The sequence below is a fragment of the Chelonoidis abingdonii genome, chromosome 6, assembly GCF_003597395.2.
Source record: "Chelonoidis abingdonii isolate Lonesome George chromosome 6, CheloAbing_2.0, whole genome shotgun sequence".
In the NCBI taxonomy this organism is placed as follows: domain Eukaryota; kingdom Metazoa; phylum Chordata; order Testudines; family Testudinidae; genus Chelonoidis; species Chelonoidis abingdonii.
The window spans coordinates 76,853,041-76,866,591 of NC_133774.1; the positions used below are offsets into that span (position 1 = coordinate 76,853,041).

The window sequence follows — 13,551 nt, forward strand, 5'->3', positions numbered from 1 at the left end:
AATATTGAAAGTTCAGTAAATGTATACGAATGTCAAAAGTCAGCCTGCACATCATGTTCTTGTTTGGTATGTTCCTTTTTTAAATTAATTGTAATTCTCCCTTGTAACTCATCTTAATGTCAGATTGATCATCTTGAGAGCTGGCCCTCTGTGGTTAACTAACAAGAGAAGCTTATTCTGGAAGAACTGAAATTTGTTGTGTCTGCTTCCGTATTTCTGTTTTCATAATTTTATTTCCTGTGTGCTCTCCTACCTTTCCCTCATTCTTCCTATATTTCTTTATTCTCCATTTCCTTATTGTGGTCCTGGCATAACTACCTGCTTGAGCAGTTTAAAGGCAGTACCAATTTCCATGGAGAAAAGAACATATTTGCACTCAAAAATGCTTTGTCTCACAGGATGTTGAATTTATAGCTGCCTCAGCACATTGTACTGCTGCATAAAATGAGAGTATGGGAGAACTTGTAGGTGTGGGTTACATATAAGAAGAACCTGCTGCTGCCAGGTGCACCATTTAGAATTCTCAGCACGTCACAAGTGGTTGCACTCCTGCATCCTATATTTCAGATGGTACAAAATTATATACCCATCTGAAACTTGTTTGTATCATTTACTTGTGTGTGTTGCATGTGTAATAGTGGTGCCCTGGCAAATAGTGTAAAGGATCGGGGATGGGTAAATATTTGTGAAATCTCTAGTCTACAAAACAGTGTACAGTGGGCTAAAATCACTTGAGATCTCTGGTGGCTTCATTGGTGTAAACCATGACATATAGGGCCTTTGGGAGCAGAATATCTGGCCAGAGGGGATGATAGTAGAATCCCTCAGGTGAATCAGGGTTAGTCTTGCACATGGTTGTATAACTTTTTTGCCTTTTTCACTGGTATGGGAAAAAACACATTACTACTACCTCTTCCTCTTTTTGGAAATCACATTAACTTCTTGGCGTTGCAGACATTCCTCTACTCCCTTCTATCACGTCTCTGAGTCTCGGTGAGAATGAAGAGAAAAGTGGGCCATTTGTCGTGCACTGGCTGAACAATAAAGAACTACATTTTACCCTCTCCGTGGAAGTATTTTTGCAGCATCTTAAAAAGAGCTTTGAGCAACATTCTTCAGAGACCAGCACTGAAGAGTCAAATCAGTTGGATGGCAAATCAGATGAAGGTAAAATGCATATCATAGATATGTTTCTAATCTTTATAATGTGCTGTAATTTTGTTCGGTAAACCAAATGTTTAAATTAATTAATACAGATGCTCCCCGACTTAAGTAATCATTCTATTCCGGAAAGCCTTGCGTAACCCGAATTTTACATAAGTTGGAAACGTATATTGTGCAGGCATAAAAAACAAACTAACTACAACATTTTCTGCTCTAAATCAATCTTCTTTCGCGTACGAACTGGTCTTGCACTCTTGCTATTGCTTGGTTGCTTTCCAGGCATGATTTGAATGCTATCATTAATCCAGTAACAAATTAGAAAAAAAATGTTGGTTAACAAAAATAAAAGGAGTGACTCTTCAGCTTGAGTGGTCTTCTGAGTCAGGAGTGCAGTTCAGGGGACCATGTGATGTCTCTGGTTAGTACGTCACACTGGCCTGCGGGCTTCTTCTGGCGACTTGGCTGGTCAGGCTGAGATAGCCTGGCGTAATCTTGGGCTCCTCTTTCCTTGGAATCAACCTAGGGAAACCAAGGGCAGCATACTTTCTTGGTGTTCTGGTGGCCCAGGAATAAGACCTTCTTCCACACTTACCTTGACCTTTAAGGTTGCAAGGTAACCTATCGCTTAAATCAATCTCTGTACCAGATGACTGGAGGATAGCTAATATAACGCCAGTTTTTTAAATGGCTCCAGAGGCCATCCTGGCAAGTATAGGCTGGTAAACCCAGCTTTGGTGCGTGTCAAAGATCTGGACAAGGGTGATCAGTGTATGTAGTCATCTTGGACTTTCAGAAAGCGAAGGACCCTCACACCAAAAGCTCTTAAGGAAACTAAGCAGTCATGGGATAAGAGGGAAGATCCTGGCATGGATCAGTAACTGGTTAAAAGACAGGAAACAAAGGATAGGAATAAATGATCATTTTTTACAGAGGAGAGAGGTAAATAGTGGGGTCTTCTAAGGATTTGTACTGGGACCAGTGCTGCTCAACATTGTCATAAACGATCTGGAAAAGGGGGTAAACAGCAAGATGGCACTGTTTGCAGATAATACCAAATTACTCAAAATAGTTAAGTTCAAAGTTGACTCTGAAAAGTTAAAGGAATCTCACAAAACTGTGTGACTGGGCAAGAAAATGGCAGATGAAATTCCATGTTCATAACTACGCAATAATGCACATGGGAAAATATTATACCAATTATACATCTGCAATGATAGTGTCTAAATTACCTATTACCACTCAAGAAAGAGATCTTGGAGTCACTGTGAATAGTTCTCTGAAAACATCTGCTCAGTGTGCAGTGGCCATCAAAAAAAAAAAAAAAGCTAACAGTGTTAGGAACCATTAGGAAAGGGATAAATAAGACTGAAAACCTCATCATGCCATATAGATTTATGTAATGTCCATAGCTTGAATACTGCATGCAGTTTTGATGGCCACATCTTATATAGCAGAATTGGAAAAGGGAGGAGAAGGGCAATAGAAATGATGAGTATGGAACAACCTCCATATGAGGGGAGATTAAAAGGCTTCAGATTGTTCAGCATAGAAAAGAAACGACTTTGGGAGGGATATGATAGTGCTAAAAATCATGAATGGTGTGGAGACAGTGAATAAGGAATTTTTAGTTTCCCCTTCACGTAACACGAGAATCAGGAGTTATCCTATGAAATTGATAGGCAGCAGGTTTAAAGCCAGTAAAAGGAAGTACTACTTCACACAGTCCACTTGTGGGACTCCTTGCCAGGGGGTGTTGAGAAGCCCAAAAGTATAAGTGGGTTCAAAAAAACATTAGATAAGTTCATGGAGGATAGGTCCATGAATGGCTATTAGCCAAGATGGTCAGGGATGCAACCCCAAACTCTGGGTGTCCCTAAGTCTCTGACTATTAGAAGCTGGGACATGACAACAAGATGAATCACTTGTTCTGTTCGTTCCATCTGAAGCATCTGACACCAACTACTGTCCGAAGATATACGACTGGGCTAGATGAACCATTGGTCTGACCCAGTGTGGTTGTCCTTGTGTTCTTAATTCTAGCTTGCAGTACCTCATGACAATTCTTCAGAAGACTTCTGAGCAGATCAGTGCATTGCAGGTCCTGCATCCCGATTAGCATAATCCAATTGTTGGTCAATTTGGAAATAGTGGTAATTCTGTTGCAATATCTATCATTAGACCACAAGCATGTGTACTCCAAAATCCATAAAAGCACAGAGATAAATGGGACATAACTTATCTCAATGTCCTGACCGCCTCTTCCCCCTACTGCCCCGATCTCTTTTCGGGTAATAGTTGGTGGTGCACTGCTTTGGGTTCATTAAACCATTACACATTACAAGATGTGATTTATGATCTGATGAGGACCACATATTTCTTAAAATACACTTTGGAGCACCTCTATATCTGCCCTTGTGGTTTTTTGTTTTACATCAAGGAATTGGGGAACCAGGAGTTTAAGGCTTAACTGGGTGAAGGGTTACCTTGCTCTTAGTGACAGGGCCTAGACACAGAGCCAGTTTAGATTGCATTAATAAATCTTACACCTACTAAAGAAAATTGAAGTTTGTGCCCCAAGCTTTATTCACATGGGCCTGTTTCTCTCTCACCCTGAATAAGAAGCTGATAGGTTCAGTTTCTAGGCCTGTCAATCTCTCTAACCACAGAACAGATGTGATCTAGTGCTAATACAGGTTTCTAGACTCTACTATACTTAGCTGTTTTGAACGGATCACCTGTAGTGGGGAGAGGGTAGTTCAAGCTTCCTGCTTTTTCTTTCTTTGCCTTTTTGCTGATACTGCCAATTATAGTCATCTAATGGCAACGGTGTGTAGTGGCTTTGTGCTATAGACTCCTGCCAGCTAGAAATAGGGTAGGTGTGTTAAGTGAAGTGTGGTTTAATGTGTAAAGTGGCCAGCACTCACTGTTGTGACTGAATCCATCTGGGAATATGGGGAATTCATCTGACTGTTTCTAGAAGCATAAGTCTTTTGTTTTGAGGTTGTTTTTTTTCCAAGCTAAGAGGCTGTTTGAAATTTCAGACACCTTCAGGAGGCTTCTGCACACTTCCACTTATGGGATGCAAGCCTGAACACTGCAGAATGTTGGAACTTTAAAGAATAAAGTAGTTGTTCTGGCACCAAATATTTGGAGTCGAGGTTACATAAAAGTTGTGCACTATTCCATCTATATTCCTCTTTACGCAGCAGATTGCTGCAGGCAGAACTTAAAAATGAAGCTTTTCAAGAGACACTTCTGTCAACATAACTTTTTTTTTAAACTGAACATTTAAAAATGTACTTTCATGATTGTTTTCATTATTTGCCTTAAACAATTAAAAAATGAGTCTTTTATTTTCTGGCTCTTGTGCTAGCAAAATGCAGCCAGTGTTTTAGTAACCTCTGCAATTAAATGTTTAAAAACAACCAAAACTCTCTTCCTTGCCATTTTGAAAACTCGGGACAACGTGTTGACCTTTAATTTTTGTAGTGTTCACAAAACCTGAAGCCTGGTCTTAAAAAATATTAAGAACTGTACAGTTTTTATGCTTCTGAAATTGCTACTTCGATTATCTGTGTTGATAACTTGGTAACTTTTATTTAAATGGCAAGTTCTGGGGATACATGAAGCCAGTTGGAAGGAATTTGATGCATTTATTCCTGAACGCCTCTGAATTTCCAGATTCTGGGTTTAAAAAAAATTCATTTTCTGTACTTTCATGAATAATCTAATACAACTTGTTTTTTAAAATGCTATCAGTGAGTTTTGGTCAGCTTAATTCCATTTGGTATAATTACCAGTCCATGTTTAATCGTACCTGTTTTTGGTAGATGTGTAAGAAGGTGTTGTAAAATAGCTTGATGTACATAATATAACTTACTACACTTTTCTCAGTCAGATACAGAAATATATTCAATTATGTAGCATTAACTTGGTTTAGAGATTAAATCATTATCCTTTCAATTTGTTTAAATCCATGTTTGTATGAATGGTTTAGAAGAGGCTTAAAAGGAAGTTTTGAATAACCAAGCAATGTTGCCTATACAATTTTTTAATTTCCAAATGTAGCTTTCATTCATGGGTTTCTTTACTTTATATGTGTGTTCTTCTGCCAGAAGCTGCAGATAGTGGAGAAGAGCAGAAAGGAAATCAAGAGAAGAAAGAACTGGGTAGTGAGAAAACTATTCCAAATTCTGGCTTTGTTCCTTTATCTTCTGCTATTATTGATCATGAGATTGAAATACTGTTGTCTGAGTGGAGCAAAAATGCGGACATGCTATTCAGTATTCATCCCATGGATGGTTCATTGCTGGTATGGCATGTGGACTGGCTGGATGAATATCAGCCTGGTATGTTTCGCCAGGTGCAGGTATTATGGCTTTTCTGGATTCAAATATATATTCGTTATTCAATGAGTACATTAATATCCTCTTTGTTTGTTCTAATACATAGTATTTTCCTCCTTTTAACTCTAGGTGTCTTTTGTTTCAAGAATTCCAGTAGCATTTCCAACAGGTGATGCAAATTCTCTTTGCAGAAGTATAGTGATGTATGCCTGCACCAAGAACGTTGACCTCGCTATTCAGCAAGGCAAACAGAAGCCCCTTGGCCTTACACGTTCCTCATCTATGCTTATCTCTTCTGCCCACAATAAATCAACTAACAGTTTAAAATTAAGTATCTTCACCCCCAATGTTATGATGATTTCAAAACATGCAGATGGATCTTTAAACCAGTGGCTAGTTAGTTTTGCAGAGGAATCTGCTTTTTCTACTGTGCTCAGTATTTCACATAAATCTCGATATTGTGGTCACCGTTTTCATCTTAATGACTTGGCTTGTCATTCAGTGTTACCTTTGCTGCTGACAACTTCTCATCATAATGCTTTGAGATCACCAGATGTTGACAGCACAAAACAGACAAATGATACTTCAAATTCTGGAGAGTCTCCTTTAAGATCTCAGAATAGAGGCACTACAAGTGTAACGTCCCAGGATCCCAATGCAGTTTATAGTGAGCTTATTCTTTGGCGAGTTGATCCAGTTGGTCCATTATCCTTTTCTGGAGGAGTTTCTGAACTTGCACGAATTAATTCTCTCCATGTTTCAGCTTTTTCTAATGTGGCATGGCTGCCTACACTTATACCCAGTTACTGTCTTGGTGAGTTTTCTGAGTTAATTAGAATACTTAAAATCTTCAATTGTTAAAACAACTAGAATAGAAAAAAAATGCTTCTAGTAGTATAGAGAATCTAAATATGCTGAATGATAGAACTTTTAAATTATCTCTGGTTCGTTTCCAAAGTGTGGATTTTCTGAAAGGTAACATAGACTAAAATTTAAGAAAACTGTCCCCTTAATTTTGGTAGCCTTTTAAGAGAGAGAGAGAGAGAGAAAAAAAAGCCACTGGATATTTTCTGTCCTGCTATTTATAAGGCACTATAGATATGTTCTACAAATTCAGGAGAAGGTCACTGCCCTTCATTTTTAAATCTTAGGTCTAAATAATGAATTTTTAAAAAAATGTTCATGTTAATGTTAGTGGGTTGGGGTTGAAAAATATTAATACAGACAAGGAGAGTACTATTCTTGAGGGTCTCCTTCAATAGGAAGATTGGAGTCTAGTTTCCTTTTGGTGAAATTCAGTATTAAATCTTCATGTTTCTTGAATATGAACATGTTTATTAATATCTAAATACAAATTAGATCAATGAGAAGTAAGTTCTGCTTTCTTCTGTTTTGTTTAAGTCTTTAATAATAAATTATTGTAATTTGCTTCTTGCCAAAAATAGGGAAGAGCTAGTATGTATTCACTTAAATATTGAACTGATTGTTCATAAATCCTTTTCAGGTGCATACTGCAATTCTCCAAGTGCTTGCTTTGTGGCAAGTGATGGACAGTATCTGAGATTATATCAGGCTGTAATAGATGCTAAAAGGCTTTTGTGTGAGCTATCCAATCCTGAAATTTCTGTAAGTGAAAACTTAACTTTACTTAAACATGTAAATTACATCATCATTATAACTAATAAATCGATTTGTCAGACTCGGTAACTGAAGAACACTATAAGAGCTCTGCAAAATATATCTCTGTTGTAAAGTCAATCTGCAAGTATAATAGAATCTTACAACATTGCAGCCATACTCCATTGTGATGTCAGATCTCCAAAGCTCAGCATTGTTGAGCCAAGTCACTACTATTTGGCTGGAAAATCTCCAAGAAACACCTAATGCTGTAAGAAGTAGTTTTGATGATTCAGTAAGTGGGATTTTCCTCTGAGTCAGTACTGAACTGGTGTGTCAGCCTAGTACAAGGAAGCATCTTTCATGTGAAGCCTTTAAAGATTCTGTGGCACTTTAGTGTTAACATTCTTAACTCCTATTGTGGCCTCACGGAACTACTTTGCTTAAATTCCCATAACATTGTAAATTAGATAAAATCTTAATTGTGTGTACTGTTGGTACAGAATTAAAACCAAGTGCCTAGCAGTAAGAGTTCTGTAAAAGTTCTGAGTCTCTGGAGACTTCCATAGAATGTAAACAAATCTCTTTGGCTTTAATAAATCTCACTTTATTAAACTGAACTTCTTTCAACCCTGACTTTGAATAAGCGAACCACAAATAAATAAATAACACTATGCCAAAATGAAAATGTCAGACACCAGGTAATATTTTAATCAACTTTAGTAGTTGAACTAAAAAAAATACTTCAATATTGCTTGTATTACTGTATTTTTACAGAAATATGTTGGTGAAGTTTTTAACATCATAAGTCAACAGTCTACTGCAAGGCCAGGGTGCATTGTGGAGTTGGATGCTATTACAGAGCTTGTAAGTAAGAGATTTTTTTCTGCACACATTTTATGGTGGTGAAGAACATTCATTTACTTGATTTTAAAAAGGCATTAAAATTGAGCATTACATCTGTAACTTTCCATGTTCACTGATGATGAAACCAGTACTGTTTGAAATGTACAAACTACCCCCAACTACCTGACCATTGCCCATATGCAGAGAGCATTATAGGTATCGCAGAAAAAATTTATTCAAAATTTATTATTTTTTGCTTGGTCCTGTCAATTTTTTAATGATATCAGTTTAGAAATAAGAGATTCCATGTCTCCCTTCATTTATTTACTGTTTGTCTTTTAATTTAGCATGGCAGAAAAACACAGTTACTTCATGTTTTTCAAGAAGACTTCATTTTGAATAACAATGAGGAGAAAATACCTGAAAAGAACAACTGTTTATCTGACTCTGGTAAAGCAGTATTAGCTGTTTAATTCAGTAAGATCATGAAGAATGTACCAAAGTTATTAATTTGTTTGGATATAATGACTTTTTGCACTTCAGTTATATTTTGAGGCCAAAGATCTGCTTGATTTGATTGGAATATAAGTTCAAATGAATGGAACAAAATTACAAATAGAACACAAACTACTAAGGGTTTAAGGCAGGGGTAGGCAACCTCTGGCATGCGTGCCAAAGGCAGCACGTGAGCTGATTTTCAGTGGCACTCACACTGCCCAGGTCCTGGCCAACAGTCCGGGCAGCTCTGCATTGTATTTTAATTTTAAATGAAGCTTCTTAAACATTTTTAAAAACCTTATTTACTTTACATACAATGATAGTTTAGTTATATATTATAGACGTCTAGAAAGAGATCTTCTAAAAACATTAAAATGTATTACTGGCATGTGAAACCTTAAATTAGAGTGAATAAATGAATACTCGACACACCACTCCTGAAAGGTTGCCAACCCTTGGTCTAAGGCAAGGAAGCATTTTACCAAAAGGTACCCTTTGTATACTGTAGGAGATGTTGTATAAGACTGATGACTTCTAGTACAGAATGAGGCACTTGTTGAAAACAATAGTCTTTTGTACAGTAGGCCCTCTTTCAGGTCTTGGGAGATGCAGGATGTGTAGCTTCCCATACTGTTTTGTGGTATTATGAAAGGCAAATAGATAGCAGAGTCCCATGTTTAATGTTAAGGTAGGGAAATGTTGCCAGAGGATACTAGGAAGTGGAGTGGCTGTAAGTCTTCCCAGCACTCCTTTCTGATGAGCAATCAATTCTTACAACCAGCTAAACCCTTCCTTTGGACACAGGGTTCTAAAAAAAGTCTGACAGCTTCCTTTTTAAACTTGTATCTAATATACATATTAGATACAAGTAATTGAATACCGCTCCACTGCATGCCCACAGAAATAAGACCAAAAGGGCTAAGGTGTAAGATATGGTATGTCTGCAAACTGCTGGCTTTACTACAGCAAAAGTAAATTGTAAACTAGATATAAATAATTTGTATAAAATTTAATCTGTCATTCTTTTCTAGTGCCTCAGAAATCAGTGACTGTTCTTACATTTAACACTTCGTCATCCATAATATTTGATTAAAAACTGAGCATACAGTTGTATCATTCGCAATGCTTTCAACCTGAAAAATGAAAATATAATGCTGCTCATTAGCACTTTGTATGCTACAGTATAAAATAAAAGCTGTTGCATAGATTTAAGATTTTAAATATAGCTGGTGGTGGTCTTCCCTTGAATTTGTTGTTTTGTATCAGTGATAGTATTTTCATTTAACTTTTCAATAACAGGTTCAGAGGGGGGACAAAAAAAAAAACTCAACCAAATAAACAGAAGAAACATTTTCTGTATAAGATGCTGACTACTTGGAATCTTTATATTCTTTTAATTGTAAAGGCACTAGTGCAGTGGTCCCCAACGCAGTGCCCGCGGGTGCCACGGCGCCTGCTGGGGCATTTATGTGCGCCCGCCTAGTGCCCAACAGGGGAGAGAAGCCACAGCCCCACATCTGCCGGGGACAGAGAACTCTGGGGCTGCAGGCTGCAGGTGCCAGTGTTCTCTGTCCCTGGCAGGCGCGGGGCTGCGGCTTCTCTCCAGCTTCTCCGGGGCTGCAGGCTGTGGGCACTGGTGTTCTCGGTCCCTGGCAGGTGCGGAGCTCCGGTTTAAGCCAGAGAGAAACTGCGCCCCTGCACCTGCCAGGGACAGAGAACTCCAGGGCTGCAGGCTTCATTCCATGTTAAAATAAGAATAATAAATATATTTGGACCAGCAGTTCAACAATGTTTAACTTTTTTAAAATAAATAAGATGAAAACTGTTTAATATTTATTTTGTAAAAACTCCTTGATTTTCTTACAGGTAGATAAAAAAGAGCAAATTCACATGGTAAGGTGAAAGAGTAATTGCTGAATAATTTAATTAATACCTTTTACATGTAAAATTACCTTTTTTATCTTATGGATTCATATATTATGTATATTAAATATGATGTTTTTGTATTATTTAATGTACAAATACAAAATAAGCCTTGAAAAATTGTTGGTGCCCGCCACACTCTTCTGAAAACATGAATGTGCTACTGGCCACAAAAAGGTTGGGGACCACTGCACTAGTGCCTATAGTTATATAGTGGGAGAGGGAAAAATATTAGCTAACTATTGCTATGCTAGATGTTGCTCTAAAAAATCTGTTACTTTAAATTTCAACAGGAAACCTGCAAAATGGATTCTCTGAAAAATTTTACTTAATAGTAATTGAATACACTCAAAACCGCTCATTATTACACATGTGGAACTTACACTTGAAGTCCGTTCCAGTTTCAGTGGGTAAGTCCTTTTGTTATGATGTAAAAATATTGTTAAACATCAATTATTTGTAACTGTCTGGTACTTCTATTTTTAACTGTACTTGCTGTTCAGATATTTAAGAAGGTACTGTCTAAAAAGCAATCAGCAATTGCTACACTGAAGGCTACTTTTGGGTTTCCATCACAACTTATTCTTTCTTGCTCAATAGTCTCTCATTTTCTTTGTCCTCTGGAGTTTTTTATGCTTAGTCTTAGCCCAAACTGTTTGGTGTTTGTTAGAGAAAAATCTGTCCAGGTGTGTTACGTTGTTAGTGGTGGGGATTCAGACTACTTTTGGTCCTCAGTTCAGAAAGGGTAGAACAAAATCTCTTCAGATTTTCTCTGTCTTTAGTTCTCAATCATGAATGGTAGACTGCATTAATGCTGAAGGTTTAAAAATAAGTTTTAAGTGAATTAGAATGCACTGCTGAGTTGCACAGATGCCAACTTTCATGTGGTAAATAAGCACCGCGACTTTTACAGTAAGCCAAAAATCAAGCTAATCCCATTTCAAAACAAGGCCAAAACAAGCCAGTCCCTAAGAACTCCAACACTCTGTGACTAGATCGCCCCCAGCGTGCAGTCTGGGACTTTGATGTGCCTGCTATGCACCCCTGACTCTCTCCACCTCCTTGCCCCTGCTTGCCAGGAGCCGATCAAAAAAAAAAAAAGGGCGGAGAGGGGAAGGGCAACAAGCTACTACAAACCCAACAAGCTACAAGCCAAAAACTAGCCAACAAGCAACTCACAAGCCAATTAAGCCAAAGCAAGCCCAGTTTCTGTTTTGTTCTCTCTTTTCGCCCCCACCCCAATGGGTTTGGCATGTCTGGCTCGGTGTCTGTTACCACTTAAAAATTAGCAAAGCCTAAAACCAGGTTCTCTGCCCTCTGTGACTACTGTTACTAAACTGAGGATAACTGTGAATGTTCCTGACCACACAGTCAGACTTGGGCAATAACAAAGGTGGTGGTGTTGCAGAGGCAAGATTTCTTAGTGTCTACTTTCTATTGATTCATGCATTTTTTTTCTTTTTTTTCTTTTTTTTTACTTTTTAAGGAAATAAAGAACATCATTCATGCAACTTTAAAGTTACAAATTCTAAAATGTTCATAGTAAACTAGTGCCATTTTGCGCGTGCGTGTGTGTATGTATATATGTATGTATATATAATATAAAAAAATGTTATGGTGTGCATTTAACACTCTATCTGAAAAATATATGTAGAATTAACTTATTGTGAGAAAACTAATGTACACATGTCCTCTTTGACAGATTTAATTTCTTTTGGATCAGTATAGTTTCATTGCTTTATATTATACAGACTTTGAAGCTTGCCATTCCAACCTCTTCAGAAATTTGAGAGGGACTTGACATGTAGGACTTGTTGCTTGTCCAGTAAGGGTTGATCCATCCCTACTCTGCAAATCCATCCCTACCCTACCAGTCTTTATGCATATGTTCAATATGATCATTTTTGAAAGATGGGGAAAAGTATTCACTCAGTTTTTGGGCCATACCTCGATTATTTTTAATATCCTTCCCATTGCACTGCATAGCAGTCTAATCTTATCCTTGTTTGTTCTTTTTATTTCTATAACTACCAAAATATTTTCCTCTTATTTTTTTAATTTTCTTGGCAAGAGCTTATTCAGCTTGACTTTTAGCAGTTGTCTTTATTCCTGTATTTTCTATCCTCCAAGATACAGCTTTCTTTGCAAATCAGTCCCTTTTTCCTTTCCCTGTATGTTCTCTGATGATTCCTAATAATCTTTCCAAAGTGGTAAGTCACGCCCCTTGCTTGGGATGCAAATTGCAAATAGTTTTTGTATGATTGATTTGACAAAATTCCAAGCCTGCTCCACATTTAAGTCCTTGAGCTGTTCAGTCGAGTTGACTTCTTCAAATAATTCCCTTAATTTCCCAGACTTCCCTTTTGCAATAAAAAACCAAAGTTGGTGGCCTGTTTTTGATTACCTGCCATTACATTTAAACTGAATCAACTCATGATCACTCAATCAAAGATTATGTCCTACAACCAGCTGTTTTATGATGTCCTCACTTCTTACCAAAACCAAGTTTAAAATTGTATTCCCTCTTGTTGGTTGAGTGACAGCTGTGTTTTTCATAAAACAATTGTCATATGTTATGATAACTTTCACTTAACAATGCAAACCTTGTTTTAGATGAAAAAATAGACTCAAATATAGATGAAGCAGTGTCACATCATGAAGAGCTATATTCTTCCTCTCCGGATCCAGAGAAGATCCAGTCTCCCTTCACGCAAAAATATCGGGCCTGTAGAGCAAACCTTCAAAGTACCAGTCGTCTGACTCTGTCTTCGGAAATGGTTTATAGTCAAGAGTTGAATTTACCAGAAGGAGTGGAAATAATAAGTGTTAAACCATCAGCAGGTCTGTAATGTTAAAAGAAATAAAGAACTAGTACATATCTTAGTATACTGTATTCTATGAGTTTCCTGGGTTAGTAGACTTTAAAACAATAACAAATTAACAAATACCTAGTAAACTCAATACGTGGAAACAAGATTTGAAAGGAATACTAAAATACATCGTCCTTTAAAATTTTGTTTTTTACTCCTGGGACCCAAATGCTGCAACAGAGCTCCTGCCGAAGCTAGTCAGTGAAAAATGTTGCTCTAGACCAAGGATTCCTGTAAGTAAAAGGCAATATGCAGTCCTGACTAGTGAAATGTGGTTTGTCTGGAAA

General features: G+C 37.4%; 1 protein-coding gene across 3 annotated transcripts in view; it reads left to right on the forward strand.

Annotated features, from left to right (window-relative positions):
- DMXL1 (Dmx like 1) overlaps positions 1-13,551 on the forward strand; it is a 145,359-nt gene that overhangs the window by 49,373 nt on the left and 82,435 nt on the right. For all 3 annotated transcript variants that reach the window (XM_032799667.2, XM_032799668.2, XM_032799669.2), the window contains 8 exons: positions 955-1,167; positions 5,280-5,533; positions 5,640-6,324; positions 7,015-7,136; positions 7,905-7,994; positions 8,321-8,423; positions 10,688-10,804; positions 13,008-13,235. In XM_032799667.2, the coding sequence (XP_032655558.1) occupies positions 955-1,167; positions 5,280-5,533; positions 5,640-6,324; positions 7,015-7,136; positions 7,905-7,994; positions 8,321-8,423; positions 10,688-10,804; positions 13,008-13,235 (1,812 nt within the window). The remainder of the gene's footprint in view (positions 1-954; positions 1,168-5,279; positions 5,534-5,639; positions 6,325-7,014; positions 7,137-7,904; positions 7,995-8,320; positions 8,424-10,687; positions 10,805-13,007; positions 13,236-13,551) is intronic.